At 43.5% G+C, this 26,504-nt stretch overlaps 1 protein-coding gene across 1 annotated transcript; it reads right to left on the bottom strand.

Moving 5' to 3' along the window:
- Positions 1-10,545: 10,545 nt before the first annotated feature.
- CCNE1 (cyclin E1) lies at positions 10,546-26,309 on the bottom strand. Its single transcript, XM_063141198.1, has 12 exons — positions 26,269-26,309; positions 25,385-25,439; positions 25,017-25,107; positions 22,818-22,886; positions 17,594-17,739; positions 17,358-17,493; positions 15,722-15,868; positions 14,365-14,460; positions 12,703-12,837; positions 12,507-12,618; positions 12,093-12,250; positions 10,546-11,149 (listed from the first exon to the last, which is right to left on the bottom strand). The coding sequence occupies exons 2-12, from the start codon at positions 25,396-25,398 to the stop codon at positions 11,027-11,029; spliced, it is 1,227 nt and encodes a 408-aa protein (XP_062997268.1). The 5' UTR covers positions 25,399-25,439; positions 26,269-26,309; the 3' UTR covers positions 10,546-11,026.
- Between the last annotated feature and the right edge of the window lie 195 nt (positions 26,310-26,504).

Below are 26,504 nucleotides of genomic sequence, written 5' to 3'. Positions count from 1 at the left end.
GTTAGAGACCGCCATAGGCTCATATACCTTCTTGAGAGTGAGCACCAGCAACGTGCCTGTAGCCCAGGAGTCCCCAACCCTTTAGGGCCCATGGACACACATGGGAATTTGAGATACTGCTGTGGGCACCACTACAAAATGCCTAATCACTCATGGCATTCATGGGGAATAAAGATGGCCGCTTCCTTAGAAGTGATCTCAGTTGCCAGTAAGAATATTAATTAATTAAAAATGCAAGAAACCCACAAGAGCTCAGGAAGACCCTGGCGGGATCTACACTACTCCTTTAAAATGGTTTGTAACAGTAGTGACAACTGTTGGGGCCCAGGACACACGCCATATGCAGTTTTCAAACCCTTTTCAAAGTGTCATATCCTGCTTGGTGTAAATCTGGCCCTTGTTGCTCAATCAAGACTCCACTAGAACAGGTCGCCCTCCAATATTCCTTCCAGACTGGGTGTGAGGAGTCAGCCCAGGGCACGCTGGTATTTCACTGAGAAGCTGCCACCTGTAGTTCAGTAGTTCACCACAAGGGGCAGCCTACTACTCCGGACGTTTCTGCCTTATGGGAACCATAAGGATCTATTTATTTATTTATTACATTTTAATACCGCCCAATAGCCGAAGCTCTCTGGGCGGTTCACAGAAATTAAAACCATAATAAAACAACCAACAGGTTAAAAGCACAAATACAAAATACAGTGTAAAAAGCATAACCAGGATAAAACCATGCAGCAAAAATTGTTATAAGATTAAAATACAGAATTAGAACAGTAAAATTTAAATTTAAGTTAAAATTAAGTGTTAAAAGTGTTAAAAATGTTAAAAGGATTATGCCTGGCTGGAGGTATTTGTGCAATAGGGTGGTTAAAAAGCTTTTTAAAAGAATTATATTTACCTTTTGCCTTTTTTCCTCATGGAAGGAACTCAAGGCAACTCACATAGCCCCTCCTCTCCGTATTATCCTCACAACAACCCTGTGAGGTAGGTTAGGCTGAGAGTCAGTGACCAGCCCGAAGTCATCCAGTGAACTTCATGGCTGAGTGAGGACTAGAACCCGGATCTCCTGACTCCCAGTCCAACACTCTAACCACTACACCACACTGGCTCCTCTCCCACACACACCTCTTCCTTCCCTCCACCTCCTCACACTTCGATTAACATCTAACCTGAAGAAAAGTTCTGGAGAACCACAAAGCTTTTCATTCATTTATTTATTTTGGGTCGTCCTAATAAAGGTACTGTCCTCCTGTGTATTTTCGCATCTCTCTTAGGGGGCAACGTGGCCCATTTTTCAAAAAAATCTGCACATGCTAGAAGCAGTTCTGGGGTCATGTGACACGCAACGCTCCCATTTTTTTTGCTTCAGCAGATTCATTTTTTATTGAATAACAGAGTAAATATTTAAGTAAAACTAGTGTAAACTCTTGGCAGGTATGCCATGCTAAGTAGCACTCATTTACTTTTAAATAATTAAAAGTCAATAGAGTGGCAGAGCCCCTCTGTCTTCATGGGGAGTGCTGCATCTCAGGCCTGTCTGTCTACATGTTCATTTCGAGCCTAATTTACTGACAAAAAATCCATCCCCATTTACCACTTCCCTGATACCGCCTACTTTAGATCATCCTCTTGCAAGCTTCTTGAATTGCTCTGGAAAGACCAGCCACAGTTCTATGCCCAAAATCACCGGTGTAGATTTAGAGACAACCTCCCTCCTCCGTTTCACCTGAGGGGTGTGTGGGGCAGGAATCCAACTTAACCGAGCAATTAAAGAATGTCACAGAGTAACAGTATCATGATAAGCAACTTTATTTTATTTATTTAAACTATTTGTGTAGTTCTTCAGACCATAAGAGCCATGCTGGATCAGATGACGGTTGGTCCATCTCATCCAGCATTCTGTTCGCACATTGGCCAATCAGCCGCTCATGGGAAATCCACAACTACGAGATGAGTTCAACAGCACCCTCCCGCCCATGTTCCCCAGCAACTGGTGTACAAAAGCATACTGCTTCATACTGGAGGTAGCATATAGCCATCAGGACTAATAGCCATAGGTGCCTCTTCCTCCAAGAACTTGCCCAACCCCCTTTTAAAACCATCCAAATGGGTGGCCATCACTACATCTTGTAGAAGTGAATTCCACTTGTGTCTGTCCCAAATCTCCCACCGATCATCTTCATGGGATGACCTCATTGAATTCTATTATTATGAGAGAGGGAGAAAAAGGTATCCCTATCCATATTCTCCACCCCAGGCAAAATTTTGTACACTTCTATCATGTCTCCTCTCACTCGCCTCTTTTATTTATTTATTATTTCATTTATATCCTGCCTTCTTTCTTCCAAGGAACCCAAGGTGGTGTACATAATCCTCCTACTCCTCTCCATTTTATCCTCACAACAACAACAACCCTGTGTGGTAGGCTGAGAGTCTGTGACCCAGTGAGCTTCCATGGCCAAGTGGGGACTAGAACCTGGCTCTCCCACTTCCCAGTCCAACACTTTAGCCACTACACCACACTGGCTCTTTTCTAAGCTAAACAGTCCCAGGTGTTGTGCCTGAGTGTATAAGTCCCTCAACGGTACGGAGCTCAAGTGATGTGACTTGTACTTGCGAACGGGCATCATTGTGAATGTCACATCAGGAAGGAAGCTTTCATTTTGTCCTCCTACTCCGCAAACACCGTGATTTTCATCACGGAGGCCATTCCCACATTCAGCGGCTAGTCCTCGAGGGTTGATTAGATGAGGAAAAGAAACAGTCACAGGCATGCCTGTGCAAACGGTCCCATCTTCATGTCTTGTCCAATCCACACCTTCCGCTACCCTGGGAATCCCGTCTCTTTGCTCTTCCACTCTCCTCAAGTCTTGCAAACAAAACAAAGCCTGCGCGCCCATACACGGTTGCCTAATTTGTTCATGGCGCGTCATGTGCAATGCACAGGGTGTGTTCTATCTCTGGCCTGTCATAAACAGGTTGACACCATCTTGTCCTTGTTAGAACAACTTTTTTTATTCAGCTTTCTTGTGCTTTCTTTACCGCAGCGTGTCACATTCTCTAGTAGCCTGAGAGAATCCATCTTTTGGCTATTTCTCTATATTGCAAAGCCTTGATCTCGCCGCCCAATTATTCGAGTTGCCCATCTGGCCAAATAAATAAATAAATAAATAAATAAACCTGCCGTTAACGAAGGGGAGGGGAGAGCAGACCCTCCCCCTCCCCCCCACTTCCTCCCCCTCTCTCTCTTTTTGCATTATGCAGACTGGAAGTGTCGGGATGGCTTTGATGGCATTTAATTAAATATTTGGCAGTGTTTAATTAATTAAATATTTAAACATTAAATACTAAATAGGATGTGATATCTGCTGCGAGGACATTATGTCTCAATAGCCATTAGTCATTTAATAGAAGTCAAATTGGTGCTCGAAGGCTCCCCTCAGCTAAGTGAAGTCTAAAGTGTAGGCACTTTGCGGCTTCATTAATAAGTAACCAAAGCTGGATTCAGACTCCGCAGCAGCGCGGCTGGTCCTATTAACTGAAATGTTAATGTTGCTCTGGCCGAGGCGAGTTTCTCTCTTATCCAGGCAGCAGAGAGGATATTGTACGCAAGATGAATTGATGCGGCCTGTCGTTGGAAGTTGTGCGGAAAACTTTTGTCCCCTGCTGGGGTGGTTGTGTGGCCTACTTTACAGTGCTCGCGCCTTATTTGAAGGGGCCTAAGTTCAGTTTAATAATCGAGGACCCTAAGACGGTAGAGCAGAGGCTGGGGATTTGCCCATCAAGAGTAAGAACCTGGATAGCAGAGGTGAACACAGCAGGGACAGAGGTGACCTGGTCAAGATCATCAAAGGCAATGCTAAGTTGAGCATGCTTGATCTTTTCTAGGGATGTGCTCCGCTTCTAATCGGACAGGAGAATTAGAAGCGGAGCGGGGGGCTTCACCTGCCCTTAAGGCGGAGGCGAAGAGGATTGGGGGGCCAGCGGAGCGTGGCGAAGAGGATCGAGGTGAAGGCGGATCCTTTGCCTCGATCCGGAGCTCCGCCGGAAAGGTAAGTGGGGTTTACCGGGCCCTGCCGCTGTCGCTGTCGCCCATGCGGCGACAGCGGCAGGGCCCAGTAACCCCCCCCTGCCCTCCTCTCCCTTACCTGCCTCCATCCGCGGTCCGTCGGCGTCTTCAATTGAGCCCGCGGTTCAACCAGGAAGTCTGGGCCGCGGCCCAGACTTCCTGGTTGAACCGCGGGCTCAATTGAAGACGCCGACGGACTGCGGATGGAGGCAGGTAAGGCCCCCCTCTCCCTTGGTCCCTTACCGGGCTCTGCTGCCGTCACCGCACGGGCGGCGATGGCAACAGGGCCCGCTAAACCTCCGGCCTCCTCTCCCGGCCTTACCTGGCACCACTCCCCTCCACTGCAGAGCTCCGATTTGGAGCCGGAGCTCCGCGGCGAAGAGGAGCGGAGTATGGGCGGAGCGGCGCGGTCCGTGCACACCCGTAATCTTTTCTGGTCTGGGAAGCTAAGCAGGAACAGGGCTGGTTTGTACTTGGGATGGGAGACCGTTAGAGAATACTGGATGTTGTATGCTTTTCCTCCTTTCGCAGGGAATTGGCAACACACATGCTTGCATGCAATCTCTGGGTGGGGCTGGAAAAAATCTGCCTGAAACCCTGGAGAGTTGCAGTGGATCACTGCTGGATGGATTAATGGTCTGGCTTGGACCTGGTTCGCGTGTAACGACAATCCAGAGAAGGGTTAAGTTTGGGTTGTTGTCATGTGTGAAACCTGCACTATGGTTTAACTATGGGTTGTTAACCATGAACAACCTAGGAAGAGAACTCATGGTTTGCTGTTGGGTTGTGAACTCTGGGTTGTTCATGGTTAATAGTGTCAATAATACTGGGCTACCTGGACCAATGGTCTAATTCGGTATAAAGTAGATTCCTATGTTTCCCCCTAGGGCAAGTTGAAATGTATTTTTATTTAACTATCATCTTTCTTTCTATATCAATTAGCATACGCGTGTTATTTTTATATCAGTTAGCATGTGCACATTTAATGCAAAGATTTCATGCAAATCTTATGTAAATTATGTACATTTTATGCAAAGATATGCAGATTATATGAAAGATTTTCTTGTTCTTTCCTTTGGGGGGGGCAGTGTATGAGTGGCCACCCTATTCCCTTGCAGTGTTACATAATAATGTTTTAAAACAAAAATAGCATTTGCAAATTGCATGTCACAAGAAATAAATAATTAAAGGTTTTAGCTAAAAAAACCTGACTCATGAAGTAAGCCTAACCATATCCATACCACTGGGGTGGGGGCAGAAGGTCGATCTCCAGAGGTTTGGAGTTGTCCAGAAGTCTCTGTCAACATGGCCAATGGTTAGAAATGCTGGGAGTTGAAGCCCAAAATATGTGGATACTGTGCCACGACACAGGCTCTTTACAACAGGCCTGTCCACTTTATGAGCCTGAAGTGAGGGACAAACACCACCTTTCTACAAATTATGTGGAGAAAGGGGTTAAACAGGAATAATGTCAGGAATAAAATAATGCGCTGCGAATTATATGTGCTGATGGTGAATTAATGTCAGAACGGGTGTTATATGTATATAACTGCAGATGATAAATGCCAAGGAGACACGTGGGATTTTTGTGGTAGTAAAACAAACTGAATAAAAATTTATTTCAATGTTCACAAACTTTGTTTCATAATAAAACTTTTCAGACCCTTGTTAAAACTTCTCATCCAATCTTTTCTCTCTTCTCATACACGCTTTCCTTTCTCTCACACCTTCACTCTTGAACTTTCTTTATTATCAGGATTGTTTAATATACACCAACTATCTGCACACTACACTCAAAAGACAACCCTCTTTACCCTGACTTGTGGGGTGTAACGCCACAGATACCTACCTTCTGCCAATCCATGGGCAGAAACCCTACTCTGTACCTGCATCTTTATGCAAGAATATTTGTGAGTAGACCTGTTTTTCTTCCTTCACTAAAGAGCTGTGGTCTCTTTTTTAGTCTTCTGTGTCCATGTGGGACTGGCAAATGCTCACTCTGTTTTGCCCTTTATTTTTTCTCTGCTAACTGCCTTTTTAACAGCAGGCAGCAATACCAAATAATTTCCATCGTATGCGATCAGAGAACTAAAGTAAAGAGAAACATAACACTTTTTTTAATATCAGCTATGCAGAATGCAGTAGGCTAAAAAAAAAGAAAAAAGAGGAAATAAGTAGAAGCCAAAGTAATCTTTGTCCGGATGTGGGCCCTGAATGTGAATTTAGATATTTTAAGAGAGATTAATTAACCTTGCAAGATAGGTGGTGATAGAGGGAAAGTTTATTGTTTGAATTCATTCACTTTGCTGGGGTATTTTAAGTTGACAAACCCGAGCATATGGTCTTTCAAGAACAGAGTACTGTGCATATGTATTCCTTCACAGAGAGAGCATCAGAGGAAGAGTGTAAGTATTTTACCAAGCCTGCATAATTGTGCATATGTGTGTATGTGTGGGAGAAATAAGCGGAAATGAACTTCACACATAAGGGCTGGTGGGGGGGGGGGGGGAGAGAGAGAAATAAAATGACACAGATTTATTTTCATCTCTCAGGCATTCTGCCTCATAGCAACCGTGAACGCTTGGGAGATGTAAACTTGAGAAAACAAGAAATATTTTCATGAAATGTATGGCAAGAAGCTAAAGTTCACGGTAGCTTTTGGATTCGGAAGGAAGAAGGAAAGGAACCTCAGGCCCGTGGCCAGGGACTGTATAAGCATGGCTGCCCATTCACTCTCTCCTCCTCCAGGACAGAAGCATCTGCTTCTGTTTTAGACTGCAGTTTAGTGTGTCATCCAAACCCTGACCTGTGATTAGTGAAAACCAGCCAGCTTCACAAACTATGGTTTGAAGTTGCCTTGTTTCTACTAACCATAGTTAAGATTAACCACAGCTTGTCTGGGTTTGGTTGACATGGCAAGCTGCGGTTAATGAAAAATGAAAGCCAAAGCTGCGGCACAGGAGAAGGGAGGGGCTAGGCTCATTCTCAGCATGTTGTGGTCGCCAGAATGTTGTCCGTCAACCAGGGATTTAAAGGCCCGCTTCCCCGGTGCATTAATAGCCAATCAAACACACGAGGCTGGAGAATACACTTAATCCATTTACTTCCAATACTGCAGTATGGAGGCGCTCTCCGGTTCCATAAAATGGGGACGCCCCGAACAAGGGAATCTCACAGGATATATAAGCCCTGACTACAAGAGGGTGTTAGTCTCTTTCTAACCTTTCTATTGGTCAATTCTGGATTAGCAAGTTAAGTTACATTCAATTCTCAAGTTAAGATGCACAATCTCAATGAGTCATAGGTTACATTCTATGCTCTATTGGTCGAAAGTTTTTCCCTTTGTCTGCTAGGACATGATGTCCACCATTAAGGAATGCAAATCTGGCATGTAGCCACCTGTAGCCACCCTTTGGCAGAGAAGCCATCTTTTAACCCTTGGCATTCATCAGAGAGATGAAATCTCCCTGGGGCTATCAATTACACTCAACTATGGTTTAGCGCTATGTCTAAACAAAATCAGAGAGTTCCCAAGTGCTTTTGCTGCTGGATGATTCCAGTGGTACATGATGGCTTGCAAACGGTTAGCCCAGAGATCAAACAAAGCTTCCGAACCAGCCCAGCGTAAGAGGCCTTCTAGGTATCTAAACATTAAGCACATAAGGTATGCACCTCCACAAGAAGGTACATAACAAAGCAAGTGCTAGCCTTGTCTTTCTAATAATGCCCAATCTAGACAATTACCTCTTTTCCTCCTAATACCAATTATGCCAATGTTGCATTTGCATGGTATATCATGGTCTCGGATGGCTCTGGACTAGCAAATTCTATCTGCCAACTTCATATTTTATTCTTGCACTATCTGGAAATAGTTGATAAGAAACATAAAAATGCCTATAGAATTCCTCGCCCTCACCCCGGCAGCTCCAAATTGTTACCAAGTTTACTGGTTCAGTGGTGTTCTATAAAGACAATTAAAACACCTACGCTTCCTACTTAACCCGCAAGATACATGAAAACATCCATATTACCTACATTTGTTCAACTGGGGCTAGATCATTCTGCAAACCTTGCATGAAGCAGCTGCCTCTCAATTTCTGAAGACATGAAAATGTTTCGGCTCCCTGGCATCACGGCGGCGAGTGAATATTTAAATTCCCAGCCAAGGCTATACTTAGTTCTGCAGTCGTCTCCTTCGTCTTCACATTTCAGAGGCTCCAGCTGCTTCGCTTCAGAAAAAGCAACAAAAACCATGCCTATAAACCTCACAGCTTGCCATATGGAAGATCAGGAATATGGGGACGGGAAGGTACCACCGCAAAGATACCTCTTCGAGGCAGAGGAAGGGCCTGGACAAACATACACACCAAGGATGCCATCCTATGCATATATAGAAAGAAAGAAAAAACTTTATGACTCCCAGCATTCCCCAGTCAGCATGGCTGGCTGGAGAATGCTGGGAGTTGTAGGACTTTTTCTTCTGACTCTGCATAGGATTGCACAAGAAACTGATTGGAAGACGTCAGGGTAAGAGCAGTGAATTGTGCAGCGGGCAGCCACTTTTGAGGGCTCGCAGACGGTATTTAATCCATCTAATTCTCCTGGCACGCTGTGTGCCCCAGACTGCATTTTAGAATTGATGTAATGTGAGGTTAAGAGGCCATTCACTCAAAATACTTAATGTGTGGTAGTTTTCCCACCACCGGCATCTCCCTTTAAACACTACCAAATCAAAACAGCATATGTACAGTGGAGAAAATATATAGATGCTTCTCTTGCATCCAACTAATGGGAGTTTCATTTTTGCATATTGTTGTAGAATAGTAGTAACTGCGTCTAGCCAAGGTTGCTGGTTAGGGCAGGGAGGCTGCCCTTTCAGCAGGAGATACCAAATCAACTCTATTACCCCATAAAATCCAAGAGGCAATTCAAAGGACTGAGGAGTGCCCCTTGCTGAAGCACTAACTGTTGATTTAATATAGTGGACATTTGAGACACAAACATCACGTGTAAACCTTCCGCACACACACAAAGAAGTCCAAGAAGAGGCCACCAGCATTTATGGCAACAATCCTTTTGAGTCATAACGCAGTGTTTTATGAGAATTTGAAGATAACACATGCCCTATTCTTCTGCATTCATAGCAGCTACTAATCAAATTGTCAGCTTTGCACTGACAAGGTTGACATTTATACTCATTCCATTCCTATCCAACTTGCAGCTTTCTTTTGGAAATCTGGTATTTGTAAGACACAGGCAGTGTGGACATTCAGCGTTTTTTGGTTTTTTTAAGAGAACAGCATCTGTTGGGAAAACTTACGTGGTTTTTCCATCATACTGGGAGACAACCTCATATCCAGAATATTGCTTGCCATGTACAAAAGATCTTACATGGAAAACCATATTCCTCATCAGGTTGTTGGTGCTTTACTCAACTCAGGACAGACCCTGCTTCAGTTATCTAGTGATATTGAGGCAGGATTACCATGTAGTCTACGCAGAGCTGCCTTTAAAGATAGTTTGGAAATTTCAACTGGTATGAAATGTGGTCGCCCATCTACCAGTAAGTGCTAGGTCGGATCATGCTGTACCGGTTGCCGGTGTATTTCTGGCCCTAATTTAAAGTGTTGGTACTGGTCTTTAAAGCCATATCCAGCATGTGTCCAGGTTACATAAATTCAACATCGTAGTCCCAGCTTGTGCACCCACCTGTCAAAAGAATTAGGCAGGCGTGAGACATGGCCTTTTTGGTCATGGCCTCTGGCTTGTGGAAATCTATCACAATTGATAACCAGTCAGATTATGCAAGCCCTAGCTGAGCTAGGCTGCTCTGAGCATGAATGGCAGGGGAAGTGACTCCTGAAAGCACTGACTATACCAGCCTCCTGCTTCTTATGCTACTCGCATTTCCACTGGGGCACCGGAGGTGTGGCGACTCAGAAGATGCTTGCAGAGGGTGGCTCCTGCATGACTGAGTGGTAGTGGGGGAGATTCGTCTTAGTGCTGCTCACCCTGTGTTGAGTATTATTTCCCCCCAAGGGAATGAGGTTTGGGAAGGGGGCAAGGTCCGCAGGGTGCCTGCAATCCTTTGCAGGATAGATTAGGCTCCAGCATGGGCTGGATTAGGCCTGTGGGCTGGAGGTTCCCCTCCCCTGACCTAACTAGGTATTACAGTCAAGAGTAGATATTCAGACAAAATTTTCTAAGAAATAGCTGTGTGGGCTGATACTCAATATGGTTTAGGGAATGGGAGGGTGGTCGAACTCTCTCCCTATCACAACCTTGATCCAAGTCCTACAGTCCTTTTAGTTGCACCATGTGCAACACCGCGCACGCTGATGGCACTGAACAAATACATTAAAATAACTAAGGGTTTCTCTTAACACTTCTTGGAAGGTCAAAAGTAACTAATACTCTGTCCTCCATCATCCAGAGTTATAACATATGAATGCAAGACTGTGAAACACACAGCTGGCAGCATTTTATTTTAAAATTTGACAAGTAAGAGCATTTATACAAAGTGTTGGTTTTGTTTTTTAAAAAAAGAATCAAGTTGTAAACTGAAAAGGTCTGAGAAGAGGGCTCGCCTTCCACATCTCACTCCCACTAGAGCATGCTCTAGTGCCCCGGAAGAGCAGAGGGCACAACCCCCTCTCTCCTCACACCCTCCCCGAGTCAGGATATCAAGTATCACCCTCCTTAGCAGCAACCCAAGCAAATGCCTGATGTTTGGGGTGGCTGGTGTACTCGATCAGTTCATTTAAAAACAAGCGTACAATAAAAAATAGTTTCCATCATGTAAGTTTCTTCCATTAGAAAAGTGTAAAAGACTTTCCGTTGTAGAATTCATAAGACTTTCAGTCAGTCCCTGGCAGCATCGCACCGAGAAGGAGAATCACAAATCCTAAAGAAGGCACTTGGAAGCCAAGAGGTCTTCAGCTTGGGCAGCCTGCAGAATTATAGCTGTTTGGATGACTGAGACAATTTCTTATCACTCAGGGGTGGGGTAAGGACCCCTGTGGGTAAAGGAGAACTTCTGTTCCTCTCTGCCAACATGGCCTGTTTTGCTTGAGCTTTGTCCTAGAATAGATGAACAAATAGTTGATCATTCCCTCTTGGCATTCAGGTGTACAGAAGACTTGTGCTTTTAGATTTCAGGAGCAACTCCATTTCACATACTGAATGCTATCTATCTATCCACACACACCACTTTTTTTTTACGATATAGAACAATACTACATAATACACAATAATATAAAGTAAACATTTGATAAACATATATTCTAACTTAATTCTCTTTAACATAATCATACATAACATAAAAGTGCTCCCCCCAACCACGGGATCTTTTTCATGTTTCCAAAATCTCATTGCTTCCTCTGGAGGTGTTTTCCCTCTGCCCTTTAATAATACAAATTCTAGAAACTGTTTCCATATTCCCTCAAAGTCATTCATTTTTATCATTCCTCGTCTAACTTTTATATTACATGTTAATTTGTCATTAATACGATATCCCATATTTCTTTATACCAATCTTCTATATGATAATCCCCGTGAACCTTCCAGTTCCTAGATATCATTAATCTTGCTGCTGTTAACAAATTCGTTATCAATTCGCTTCACTTTTGAGGTGAAGTGCACACATTTCTGTACTATTTGGCATTTGTCGTTCTAAAATGTGGCCAAGCAAGAAAGAATACCCCCCTCATTTATTTTAAAGGGGACAGGTGGCAAGAAAACACATCAGCACATGTTTCATATTACAAGCACAAAACGAAGTGAGAATCAGTTCTGAGAAATCAATATGTACATGAAGACGCTTAAGGACTACAACTGGAGATCAAATTCTTTTAAGAAGTCACAAACATTTTTTTTGCATCAGAAACACGGCAATAGAAGTAACAAGGCTAACAAATGTGCTTCACTGTATTTTCCTGTCTCTTATGCATAAGAATTTATTCCAAAGCTCAAAAAGGAAATGAAGCACACTTTCCATGGAGATATCGGTTGGCGTGATGCTTACCAGCAAATCAAAAGTGTTTATGTGCGTTTGTATATTGTGCAAATCTTCTGAAGGAATTCCTCTGAAGCGTTTGAGCGCTGAACTCCCTACTTCCCTGATAGACATAGCAAAGGGAACCATCCATTTCACACAGTCCTCTATGTCACATAATTCATAACCTAGAAGAGTAAGAAAAAACCCATTGTAAATCATGTTTCTATTTAGCAGTTCTAAATGTTTTTAGAATGTTTTTTAGGATGTTTTTTATTAACAACGTATATTATGTTTTAATTCAGTTTTGTGTATTTTATCGTTTATTGTTGTTTTCTGCCTCGATCAAAATGGAGAGGCGGGTAAGAAATAAATGTATTATTATTATTTATTATTATTATTATTCTAGGTTATTTTTATTTATTTTTTTAAAAAGTGGCTTACCTGAAACCCTTTGCATCAGCTCGCAAGAGGAGAAGTGATATAAAGCAGAAGCAGCTAGTATGCCGTATGTGTATTCCAAGCAGCCCACATCCAGCACACACAGATCCAAAAGCTACAGAGAGAAGACCGAAAGCTTAACAGGAGACCATTCATAAGGCCACAAGGGGGAATGTTTTAAACGTAGAAGCCAGCTTACCTCAGCTATTTGCACAAATATCTGTTGGGGATATTGCGGCAGTAGCATTTCATAGATTTCGTTCAGATATGCAACTTGCAGGTATATATTTAGCCAGGACACAACTGTGAGGGGACTCAAATTCCAATTGAGGGCCTAGAAAAGAATGTGTATGTCAGGGGGACAAAGTGGGTTTCTTTAGCACACTGCACTTGCTTGCCCTTCCCTGTAAACACAATTGTAGCAATAGTTAAGGATTTACAACACAGTTGTTGGCTACTAGCCCCGACGGTTGTGTGCTACCTCCAGTATTCAAGGCAGTAAGCCTGTGTGCACCAGTTGCTGGGCAACATGGGTGGGAGGGTGCTGTTGTACCATGTACTGCCTTGTTCATCCCTGGCTGACGGCTGGTTGGCCCCTGTGTGAACAGAGTGCTGGACTAGATGGACCCTTGGTCTGATCCAGCATTGGGGCACTTCTTACGTTCTTAAAAGATAGGAGCCGTACCTTTGCCTCCAACCCCTGCTAGATGGCTACCCTACCTCTATTCTTCAGGCATGGTGCAATGATTGAGCAGTTCACATAGCACATAGTTAAACAATGGAATTCACTACCAGAAGATGTAGTGGTGACCACCCATTTGGATGACTTTAAAAAGGGAATGGATAAATTCTTAGAGGAGAAGGCTATCAATGCGCTACCTCCGGGATCAGAAGCAGTAAGCCTATATACACCAGTTGCTGGGGAACATGGTTGGAGGGTGCTGTTGCACCTGTGTCCTTCTTGTGGGTTCCTGGTTGGCCACTGTGGGAACAGAGTGCTGGATTAGGTGGACCCTTGGTCTGATCCAGCATCAGGGCACTTCTTAGGTTCTTATAAGTGCACTGCAGATTCATATGTGCGCATATGAATGTGTAAGTATGAAGAGAAAGCCACAGCGGTGTAGTGGATAGGACATGGGAAGACTTAGATTCAAATCCCCATTCAGTTAGGAAGGATAGGATGATAATAAGCACTCTCCCTAGATTCTAAGTTTTGGAATACACAAATTGCATTTATAGCTGTGCTTTACTAAGTAATAAGAACATGCTGTGATTTACAGAATTAGTATACCAGAGCAACATCTGACTTTTCATGATGAACTTATGAAATATATCAAGATGCATCAACACCCAGTGTCTCGGGTGCTGAAATAAGCTGTTCAAGAAGTCTCAGGATGGAGAGATTTCTATTCACACGGCTATTAAAAAGATAAAAGATTGGCACAGATTCATACGGCACAGGCTAACGCACATTCTTCTGGCAAGAAGTGACTTCACCATATCTTGACTGTATTAAGAAGCCTGAGAAAGTTTTAAGAACAAGGACAGGAATCCACAGGCCAAGGGCCTATCTTCTCCTTGGCCCTGCTGTTTCTGTGCCGGCTGGGGAGGAAGGGAAGCCCCTTCCTCTGCAGCCAGCACAGACACCAAGCAAGCAGCAGGAGGAACACAGTGCCCCCTCTTTTCAAGCTGGAGAGAAAAGAGGGTGGCCCTGCCTACCACCAGCCTGGGGTCCCTGACAACCGGCAATGCAGTCACTAAAAGAAAAACCATTTCCCATCTTTATCTTAGGGAATCAAGCTTTTCAAATGCGGAATGCTGCTGTCCATACAGATGCTTCCTTTTTTTGGTCCTTACCTACCTTCATAATGATGAGCTCCATACTAAGAATTTCATCTTCTGTACAAGCTCCATCTGTAACATATGCAAACTGATGCAACTTTGGAGGATAGATCTCCTGAAACACAGAAGACAGACATCAATATGCTTGTCAACTATGGCACTTAAAATCATAGTAAATGGTAAAGCCAGATGGTTTCAGACACTGACAGTTAACAATGTCTACATTTTGGGTAACAGAACAACTCTGATATAGACAGGTTTTTTTGGGAGCTCAGATCAATTAAGGCAAGCAGTAACTGCAAATATAACATGCTAGCAACTTTATGTATTGCAGTTATTTTCAGTAACACAAGATCTGTCAGGGACTGTAGCCTCTCATGTCAAAATTGCCAAGACAGGAAAACAACAGGGCCTTTCACTTACAATTTGTGAGAACATATACAGCCTTGCTCTTTTCCTGCACAGTTTTCCAACCCGTATCTGTTCATTTCAGACTATTAGCAGCCAGTGGGTAATGCAAGTGAAAGGAGAAAATTATGGCTACCATACTCACATTAAACTTTTCATTTTATTTTTAAAAAGGATCTATTTCCATACAAGATGTAAACAAGAATGAATTTTACCAAAACATTTATCACACATCTGCCATCTGTAATGGGGTGTGGGTCTGTTTCTTGGGTTCAGCAAAATAAAGTATGATCGCTGGGAGAAAGCAACGAGGACAGCAACCTCCGTTGCATTTTATTGAATTTTATAATGATTAACATCCCCCTTTTTAATTGTTAATGCTGTCTTTTCAGAGTACCATAAAATATAAACAATTAGTTAATCAAATGTGCAGTTTAAGTAAGAGGTTAGGACTGAAAATATTACCACCTCCTTTAACCTAATGGAATACATTTTTGATACCATGGACTGCTACTAAATGTTATGTGCATAATTCAATTACTCCTTTAACCCCTGCAGGGTCTATAATCTGAAGTTGTTTCCTTAATGCCGTTCTATTGACAACAAGTGTTTTTGCTAGTTTCGAACAACCAGGCTCTGCTGCTAGTGATTCCACCAAAAGCGTCTCTTTTATATACAAAGATTATTGCAGCAACTGGCTAGGGAGTCATTTTTTGTAGTGTTACGTGCATGAAAGCACCTCCAAGAGCAGTCAAAAGAAGAGGTTTTCTTAAGATTTCAAACTGCATTTCACCATATTTAAAGACATGTGATCCACATGAAGATTGCCACTAAGGATTTTTCAGCTTCTCTTTTACTTTGAACTGCGCAATCCAATCCATATTTACATGGAAGTAAGTCCCACTGTGTTCAGCGGGGTTTACTCCCTAGAAAGTGGGCTTAGTTTTGTGGGGCGAGGCTCATTTTACCTCAAGTTTCGCAGCTATGAATAAAGATGAAATCCCAATAAGTTGCAGAAGTGTCTTTACGATGTTCTGCTGTGTTGCCATGAACCGATCAAAAAAATCTTGTGCCAAATAAAACGTCTCTCTGTGAAGCTTGTAGACTTCACAAACCTGCAACAGAGAGGAAAAAAGATACTCTGCCTCTTAGCATCATTCCACGATCACTGGAATTTCACAGGAATGCAATCTGAGGGAACAGACTAGATCTGAATTCACCTGGTCTGTGACACAACTAGGCTTTTTGTCTTGAGAGTAATTCTATGGCTTCCTGCATACGATGACAGTCAGTGAATGAACTGTGGCCAAGTCACTTCTATTTTGCCTTGACGCCTCCATTTTGCCGGCCTGTGGCCATTACATTGGCACCGGCTGACAGCTCTAAGACCGGGGCCTGAACGTCAGAATCAGCGTTCACATGAACGCCCAAGGCAACGAATCTCCTGGACAGGCTAAGCCAATCTTCCCCCCACACCCAAATGCAATCAGGTTAATGCCATGCCACTCAAAAACTTACAATATCGAGAGTCCCATGTGTCTTTGTGACCATCCATCCTAGTATTCCGCTCACCTTTTATCTATGACTGCCTTTTCTAAAGACAGCCCCCAGCACTCCACCCCTTTTGTTTCCCGTGGAACTTTTCTTTTCTTTTTTTAACAGCCCAGCTAGGATTTTTGTGTCGACAAATGTAATTGCCCTTGACTTCCTATGCTTAGTGTGATTTTGAAAGCAGCCTTGCTGGCAGACACTTTGCGTGAGTCTCTCTTGTAGCTCTTTGTGCTCAAACACCTGCCCACTGGAAGCCCTCCCAGGAATACCTGATCTAAGGCATTGTTGAAGACTCCTCCACCTCCATCTACGTTCTCAGCAGATTAAAGGTAGGTTACAACCCCTGTCTTTTTCTCCCTCTCCTTTTTGGGGGAGAGCCTTCACATTTATACAGACAGTCTTCTTTTGCCTCCCTCTTGATCAGCTCTCTTTGTTGTTTAAGTCCTGCGATCTCAGGTTTATTTCCTTCCAGAAAACCTTGCAGTAAGGCATTACTAGACTGAGAGCCCTAATTGATGCACACTACTTCCTGTTAATTTGGCTAATGTAGGAATAATAATAATAATAATAATAATAATAATAATAATAATAATAATTTGTTTCCCTAGTATTCTAAGCCAACTCTACTGAACAGATAGATCTATTCCCACAAGAGTACAGACTAAGGGGTGCTGAGGGAAGCGTTCCTCTAGAAACAGCCTAATTCTCCAATCATCCATCGTTCGGAAGCAAGGAACTCCCAGAACACAGGTACATGTCAGATATACATATGTCCAAGCACGCACAGAAGCTATATACAAGGAGTCACAGGAGAATACCGGAGCATCCCTACAGGATTTTGCCAAACTAAGTTCCCCCCATCCTTCCAGCGAAGCATGGCTATACCTCTGCAAGCTTTGAGAGCAAATGAAAGATATCCAGCCCCACAGATCATTATTATTTTATCTGAAAACTTGTCATATATAATGGAATGCTCCAAGACAGACAGTTTGATCAAAATCTTATACTCATGCATAACTTGCTTGAAATGTCGGCTGAACAAGAAAATCTTACCTCCATTAGCCAGTCTAGGAGAATTACCCGCATTTTAGGTTGCAAGAGTGGGTGCCTTTGCATATATAGTTTATCCCTCACATACGTCTGTTCTTTGTTGAGCATGCTTTTCCATACTTCATCCCTACTTGCCCAGCTACAGAAACAAAAAAGAGAGAGGCTATGTTAAAGCAAAGTTTAACAGACAAGAACAAAACAGTATAATGTGAAACTGGGGGGGGGGGGGGGGAAGTTACCCCAAAACAGGCAATGGTGAATCTCTAGCTGAAGAAAGGCTTTGGTGTACGAAAGGAGAGATGCTTGGATTCCCCAGCTTATCCTCTTTGTCTGGTGTAGGGATCAGCATATGGGGATGTGTGCATGCATCGTAATTTGAAGATGGCTATTGAAGGAAAAATAAAAATAAAAATTACGGACATTAGGGTTCACAGTTACAAAGACGTTTACTTGAACAGCTGATAAATCCTCCATGAAACAACTTTTAAAAACAGTCAAAGTAATTATTTTCTTATACAAGGCAACTGTTTTAGCCATTTTGAAAGATAAACTGCCATATAGTTGAGCACATGTATCTTTCTTAAAAGCCATTGCTGCTTCAAGGGAAGAGACAAATGAACACCAAGGCAGCAAAGTAGCCTTCTTGAAAGAGCACTTGCAACATCGCATTTGCTCTGCTACACAAAGAAGATATTCTGCATCAAGGAAGACAAGGCTTTCGGTTTCAGAATCCCATCTGTTTACTTTCCACCTGATGGCAATATCCTTGATAGTCAAAATCAAGAAACAGAGAAATTAGGACTTCAGGTGGGGAAGAAACAGATGGGAAGTCCCAAACAGTTATCCTACTTTGTCTGAATTCCTGCGGTAATGAACACACATACACACACACAGGCTGCCTTTTTAAAGGGTTGTTACTACTCAATGCATGCACAAGACATACATTAAAAATGAATTTGGCGGTCTCGTAATTACAGCGCAATTAGTCTACACACATACAAAAATATACACGCCATATGAAAATTGGCACCTATGCTATTCCTTACATTCTGGAATGGCATGCTCTGAAAAGTCATAGAATAGTAGAGTTGGAAGGGGCCTATAAGGCCATCGAGTCCAACCCCCTGCTCATTATACTCATGTGAAGCCAACATGTAAAGCAAAACGAAACTGAAGTGCATTAGCTTAGCTACCACTTGCAAGGAAAGGAGTAAAGGAACCAACCCAAGCAACCTCAAGCTGATAACTGAAGCTGTGTATATTTTGCAGCAAGGGTTTAAAATGCAGCGAAAGCACCCACACACTTCAACAAAATAATAATTTACCTCAGCTTGAGTTCTTTTATTATTATTATTATTGTACGTATACAAATACTGTAAACCCTTTTCAGAACAATGGCCTCTCGTAGAATTAATTTCAGAGCTTTTAATAACCACAGCTCAGCGCTTAATCATAGTGAAAATTGCACGTGCTAATAAACTGAAAAACATGTAACAAGGATTTACGTGGGAAACAGTTCGAAAGCGTGCATGTCTGTTACAACTACACCACTGAAAGTTACTGGGTGTGTTGGATGAGTAAATAATGACTCAATGTGAAACCAAAACCTTTTCCAGACCATCTTTCAGAACATATATATCTTAATTTGTTTTCTAGCAACGCCTGGAGGATGTCAGGTTAGTTAAACTGGTACTTGAAAGTGATATCAACCACTGTTAGTATCTTGTCCTGGGTCAACAAGCTTTGCTCCTGAAAAGTTGTGTTCTCTTCCCTTTTGCTTCCTTGTCTGTTCTATGTTTATGTCCCTATGTTATGTAGTATAACATCTATTTTGATGTTATGCTAGACTCGTGCTTGCAGGAAGCCATAATCTCTTTAGCTGGGCAGAAGGCATTGAATCATTTAGAATTAATAGTATAGTTGAACTGGAAGGGGCCTATAAGGCCGTCGAGTCCAACCCCCTGTTCAATGCAGGAATCCACTTTAAAGCATCTCTGCCAAATGGCTGTCCAGCTGCCTCTTGAATACCTCTAGCGTGGGAGAGCCCACAACCTCCCTTGGTCATTGGTTCCATTGTCATACTGCTCAATCAGTCAAGAAGTTTTTCCTGATGTCCAGCCGGAATCTGGCTTCCTGTAACTTGAGCCCATTATTCCGTGCACTGTGGGATGATCGAGAAGAGATCCTGGCCCCCCTGCGTGACAACTTTTCATGTACTTGAAGAATGTTATGTCTCCTCTCAGTCTTCTCTTCTCAAGGCTAAACATACCCTGCTCTTTGTCTCTCCTCATAGGGCTTTGTTTCCAGACCCGATCATCCCCATTGCCCTCCTCTGAACCCCCTCCAGCTTGTCTGCATCATTCTTGAAGTGTGGTGCCCAGAATTGGACACAGTACTCAAGACGAGACCTAATACAGGGGGACCAGTACCTCTAGCCTTATGCCATGCAGCCGAGGACTTAGGAAGGCAACGAGCACCTTAGATTCTGAATTTTGAGCACTGCAGGCATCTGAAACCATATCTGCTGTGGTAGTACACCAAAAGCTTTCCAGTGACACCTTATGGGTACAGATCAGCTAAGTTGTCTCAGAGCCTTTCAACAGAAAGGGACAGATAATATGGGCCGCTTATAAGGCACGGTAGTTTTACTGGCAGCATATTATTTATTTATTTAAAACATTTCTTGGCCACCTTTCAGGCAGAAACCCTCACAAGGTGGCTTACAGCAATAAAAAAATAGCATTAGGAGGGATTTCCCTTCAGGCTAGTTCACTTTCCTGAGCAGTGTCCATTTCCTTGAAAAAAATCTGAATTATTCATCATAGCTGGCCTGGACAACATAATCCCTAGTTCCCTTCTGTGACAGTACAAGGCCTCACACTACAACCAATAACAAACAGTTGTGCAGCACTGACAGAACACACAGTGCTGCTCTTTGGTCTTTCCAGCTTTGGCAAGCTGGAAAAACACACACACACACGTACACTCTGATTCAAGTGCAGTTTAATCCGCTCTGCCTTTCTGGTCTCAATTAAGTTGCCACTAAGTCAAAAAGCACTTCTCCTATAGGCACCATTCACAAAGAATTTGATGGGGGCAAAACCAGAATGTGCTGATCCCAAACAGGCAAAAGTTATTTTCACTAAATTATAGCACAGTATTGAAAAGTGCTTCTTCCACAGACAACCACCTGCCTTAGATTCTCAGCAAAGATGAAGTCCAAGCCAAAACCCTACTCCATATGAAAAAAGCAGTGTTGCAGAGGTGGATTGACATGAATTTCATGCCAGAGCACCAGGTTCAAGGAGGGCAACACTTGGATCACGTTATTTGGTGATCTTTTGGTTGACCTAATAAAAGTACTAAACTAATATGGGGTTTGGTGGGTTGTGCATGTTTGTTTTTTAAATGTTCATCATCTACATTTGTTTTGTTTCATTTCATACCTGAGAGCATCTTATGGGATGCTACACCATAGACTACAAAGCTGCTGATGAACTATCAAAACATTGGATTCATAAGCGTACAAAATAACTAGTACAATACATTGTTACAGCAAAGTACTTTCTCTATAAAGCAACAGACACTGTGGTATCAGCTTTATTTGAGATACAAGGCTAATACATTTTATGCAAACTTATGCATCGTACAACTTGTGCTTTGGAAATCTATACTATAACCATGTAGCTATTTCAGCTTTTATTCGTTCTGGAAAAGGAGAGGATATAACAGCTATGCAACTTTTTCTTATAATCCCCACACTATCTAAAATATTCCGCAAAGGTAGACAGAAAATTGCAATTCTACTTGATAACATCAGTAAGTATGGCATACCTGAAACCAAAGGCATACGTACATGGGGCAAATAGGAGTGTGCCACCATGAGTATACACTCAAGAAAGATCTGTCCAATAGACATGTTTGTAAAAGACAAATTCCCTCACTGATACTTTTACATGCTTCTAGGATTACACACAGATGTTTCATGTGTTCACCTAGGCATATAATATTTAAGGAGCCCTAAGAAAAAAAGCAAGTCATTTATTTCGACTGAAACTTAGGTTGGTTGATGGATGACTCACAACTTGCAAAATGGGTCCAGTGGAGGAAAAGAAGTAGGCACCGTGACAAAAGCTAGCTATCCTCCCTTGTCAAATCTGAATTAATCCTGTATCTCGCCTATGAGACCAGAAGAGAAGGAAATTCCTTCCTTGTGGGGAAGGGTCCAGAAAGTGAACATTTAACAGGTTGACTGACAACTGGAATAGGCAGTTGTAGCAAACAGAATCCACAGCAAACAAAGCCCATCTGCTTTGGTAGCATTAGCCTCCAGACCTCCAGCTGCTGTAATTGGTGAGATCTACCAGATTTTGCATTAGCCCCTGCACTATCCGCCCCACTCCCCAAGCTATGTTTCTTGATCACTATTTCTGCAGTTCTAACTACCACCCCAAACACTGTCACAGTAGACAAACAAAGCCAATACACTCTCTTCAACTTCAGCCAAATTTCCTCATTGTATACGGATATATATTTTTTACAACAAAAATGAGGTGTTACGCAGTCCTACATATTTGTGCATACCAAAACTATGGAAATGACGAGGGCATTCCTTCAAGCAAAACCAAGATTTTTTTTTATTTTTCTTTGGAGGAACAGAAGTATTATCATGGACAGGTTTAAGAAGACAAGGTTCCCTAGAAGAGCCGCCCAAGGGCTGCATTCCAGAGAAGTTTTTTTTTTTTGGGGGGGGGGGGCAAAAGATACCAGCATATTGTAGTTCGAAGTTCTGCTAGTAACTAAGGCCATGGCTAGACCAGGCCTATATCCAGGGATTGTCTCGGGATCATCCCTGTGCATCCAAATGACACACAGGGGATCCTGGGAGGAGGCAGGGATAACCCCTCCATTTGACTGGGAAAATCCTTAGGTCTAGCTAAGGCCCCTGTCTTAGGAGAGGCATTTCAACCTTTTCAAAAAGAGGCCCAAATGCCAGAAAACCACCCTACAATCAGTGGCCAGTGGAAAGGGGGCATGGCTACCTGGGAACCCTAGGAGGACTGAATATGGCCCTTGGGACTGAGTTTCTGTACCCCTGTTCTCCAGGCTGTTGCAAAAATACACAATATCTGACTTGAGCCTCCTGATTTAGCAAAGAGATGACTTTACTGAGATCATCTAGCATAGGCTTCCCCTTCCTGTTGCCCTCCAGATGCGTAGGGCAGCAACCTCTAGCATTCCGAGCCAGCATGTTTTGGGAATCCATAAAACTATATAGATTTATTAAAATATTACTGCTTACAATGCCCACGCCACCGCTGGACATAAGCCTGTACATACTGAAGTAACTCAGGATAAGACTTCACGCATCTTATGATAATATTTCATGCAGCTGATGCCCTAATCAATTTGTTAGTATTAAAGGTATCCAAGATTGTTGTTGGACAGGACTGTCCAAATTACCTGGCTGTCATTCTGTTTCTTCTTGGTCATTTCTATTTTGGCAGCGTCTTCGTCTGGATCCTGTAAAAACTACATAGAAAAGAATGAATCCAGGGTTGAAATATGTGGTGAAGTATACATAGAAAAACAACAGCTCTGGAATAATACCCCTCCCTCGATTAATTTTAAGTACCCAAGGCAGTCCACGAACATTTGTTAACACAACAGGGCAGTTAAAATGTGGCATTGACACAGACAGACAGTTACTATGATGGGTTCACTACTCTGTATTAGCAGCCTCATTTAAGGTGTGGTCACTTAAGTACAGATTAATTACCATCCATTCTCGGAAGAAGACCTGTCCAGTTAACTATGACTAAAATCCATAAACTAGCATACTTATACACAATCACACTTAGCTCATTGACTTCACCAAGTTTAAAGGGCAAGTGTAACAGTTTTAAGGAGTTTATAATCTCCATGGTGCACACTGATTATTATCATTACTTATGTGGAATATTATTATTACTTACGTGAAATGCAAGACAGGAAAGAATCTAATTTCTGGAATAATCTGAATAATCTCAACTGCTATATGGGTACGGGTGGGCATTTAACCAGTCAAAAAATAGTTGACCAATAGGTCAGTCAAATAATTTCCCTTTTAACAAAGAGATATACCTCTATTATCAACAGGTCTTCGACTTACACTAGCCACAAAAACTAGTTAATCACTATTGTGAAACAATGAAGTAAATTTTAGAGAAGTTAATAAGTTTCTAGACCCAAGTCCAATCCTTCACAACAACCAGCAGACAACCAGCACATGGAGGGAGTGCTCTCTGGTTCCTGCAGCAAGTAAGATGGGTGATCTTAAGACAGACTGATTGCGTTCCTCTTTGGAGATATAGCTATCTCCTGTAGCTATAGCAGGTGACTAGTACAAGCTTGGTTCATCAGGGATTTGCTGAAAAGAGTTCAAGTGGCAGAGTGCGTACAAGAGTGGCATCTCCAGGTAAAATTGGTGAAGACTAATGTCTGAAACCCTGGAAAGTCAATGTCATTGATCTTGAAGGGTCGGTGTACAGCTAGAAGGATTAATGGTCTCACTCTGTATAAAGCTCCAAGATTTGACCCTGATTGGTTCAGGGGCAAGCAGCTATCACTAGGGCTGTACTCCGCTTCTCTTCGGGTCGTAAAAGCAGCAGCGGATCGAGGTGCTTCGCCTCCCCTTAAGGCGGAGGCGAAGAGGATCGGGGGGGGGCAGCGGAGCGTCACGGAGCAGGTCAAGATGAAGGCGGATCCTTCGCCTCGATCCGGAGCTCCGAAAAAAAAGGTAAGGGGGCTTTATCTGGCACTGCTGCTGTCCGTGCGGCAACGGCGGCAGAGCCAGGTAAGGGAGCAGGGAGGGTCTTACGTGGTCTGTCGCAGCCCATCGCTGGCTTCACTTGAGCTCGTGGCTCAACCCGAAGTGTAGGCCCCAAGTGGGGCCTACAGTTCCAGGTTGAGCCGCGGGCTCAAGTGAAGCTGGAGACAGGCCGCAACGGACCAGCTAAGTGGTGTGCGCGAGGGGGGGGCTTACCTGGCCCCGCCACCGCAGTTCGTGTGGTGAAGCCAGGTAAGTCTATGGGTGGGAGGGAAACGGAACTCAGATTCCGATCCGGAGCTCCGTAATGAAGCGGACCGGGCCACAGGCGGATCGTGGTGGGGCAGATCGGCTCGATCCGCAACTTCTGGATTGGGCCACGAAGAGGATCGGGGGGGTCCGTGCACAACCCTAGCTATCGTTACTCACCTTTCTAATAGAGTACATTAATGAAATAAGACAAAGGTAAGCTACCACAGACACAGTGGCATTCTTGACCTCATGGAGTATTTGAGCAGCGTGAAGTAACAGACAAAGAACTGATCAATAAATTAAGTACTCCTATCTTTAGGAGTAATTAATTGCATTGAACAGCCTTTCTCGGTGTTCCTTCAAATGGAGGCCACTCCTTCAAAAGGAGTTGGTTTACATTTATACCAACATGATCTGATTGAGATAGTACCCTTTAAAGCGCAATCCTATGTACATTTAGACAGAAAAAAGTCCTACAACTCCCAGCATTCCTCAGTAAGCCATACTGGGTGGGGAATGTTAGGAGATGTAGGACATTTTTCTGTCTAAACATGCATAGGATTGTGCTTTTAATGAATCCTTTTTTCATCCCTACCACTTACTATTACAACGTCAGCTTTTCTCTTGCGGGTTCGAACACCAAAGTCAGCGGTACCTTCTTCCTCGGTGGGCCCTTTCTTGTCTTTGCGGTCACTGCAAAGAGACCAAGACCAGAGCCTGTCATCTCATGCCAAGCATATACATTCATGTTTGTGCTTAAGAAAACAATTATATAAGCAAGGAGAAGAGGGAGAAATATACTGTTGTCACTGTAACGAGATGGCTAAATTTGCTCAGTCAATGTTATATGCTCTTGAGTGCTCAACGTCACAGATTTCTTTAGGATTTGCAAAAAGGAGTTCCAGGCCTACAAACTCCCTCTGCAACAGGCCTTGGAAAGGGGTGGAGTGCACAGGGATATGTAACTCACCTCTCACTGGGCATGATGGTGGCCTGGAGAGGTCAAGACAAGGCTGACTTGGAACCTGAAAGAAAAGAATGGCAGCAATGAATCATTAAATGCTTCCTGTTCAAGCAAGAATCTCAGTTGTGAGAGTGGCTTGATTAGAAAGAAGAAGGTGGAGTAACAGTCATGCATAAGAAGAGAGGGTGCAATTTTAGGATAAAAGCTTTGAAAGAGAAATAAATATTGATATGCATCTCAACAAAAAAGGATGAGAATGTCTAATAGGAAAAGCTTTATAAAGGCTGCAGGCCCAAATAAGCCTTACGCAGCAAGAGCAAGGAAGACACATGGATTGTGTAGCTGGGGGGTGGGGGTAAGAAAGGGCACTGAAAAAATGATATGCAAACCCACATTGAGATTATTATTTTTTTAGCACACACATAAAGAATCACCAGATAAGCAGAGAGAATAGTACAGTCTTCCCCATTATTTGCACCCATCCAAAATATTCCACAGGAAAGCCATTCTGAGAAAGTTTTACTTACCCCTCTCCTCTCTCGACCAGGAAACACCCCCCACACCAATACAAAATAAATCCAAAGTAAATTATAAGGCAAAACACCACCCCAATAGGGCCCCCAGAATGAGACTGACCTGCAACCCCACCCCCAAACCAGAAGAAAATGCAAAAAGGATGCATGGGGTGGGGGTGGGTGGGTGAAAGAAGACCACCTACTTACTGCAAAGCCCCCCCCCATTATACCACCTAAGAGTGGGGGGGGCCAACCCGTGTCAGTCCCCCCCCATTCACATTTTGGGATACCCTGGAAAAGCCCCCCAGGAAGCCCCTCGCAGCCCCCTTCCCCAAAACAGGGTGGGGGGAGGCGAGCGTGTGGCATTCTCCTTACCCGAGGAGGAGGAGGCGGCGGGCGACCGGCACTCGTGTGTGCCTGTGCGTGTGGCGTTGGCGGGCGGGACGCAGGAAGGCGGGCTCGTCTCGTCTCGCCTCGCCTGGGTTGGGCGCCTCCTCACAGCGCGGCGGATCCCCGAGTCGGGCCAGCGCGGCCTTTTCGCGCACAGGAAGGCGGGCCCAGGCCCCGAGCGGGGGCATTTAAGCCCTGAGGGGGCGGCGGCGGCGGCGGGG

Source organism: Elgaria multicarinata, chromosome 14 (assembly GCF_023053635.1).
Source record: "Elgaria multicarinata webbii isolate HBS135686 ecotype San Diego chromosome 14, rElgMul1.1.pri, whole genome shotgun sequence".
In the NCBI taxonomy this organism is placed as follows: Eukaryota; Metazoa; Chordata; class Lepidosauria; order Squamata; family Anguidae; genus Elgaria; species Elgaria multicarinata.
This window is presented reverse-complemented; position numbering and strand designations above follow the sequence as displayed.

Excerpts from the sequence above, each read along its gene's own strand:
- CCNE1 (XM_063141198.1), bottom strand. Across the intron at positions 17,740-22,817 it reads AGAAACAGAATGACAGCCAG|CCATCTTCAAATTACGATGC; the intron begins GTAATTTGGACA and ends TTCCTTCAATAG. Across the intron at positions 12,838-14,364 it reads TGGAGCTCATCATTATGAAG|GCCCTCAATTGGAATTTGAG; the intron begins GTAGGTAAGGAC and ends ATTCTTTTCTAG.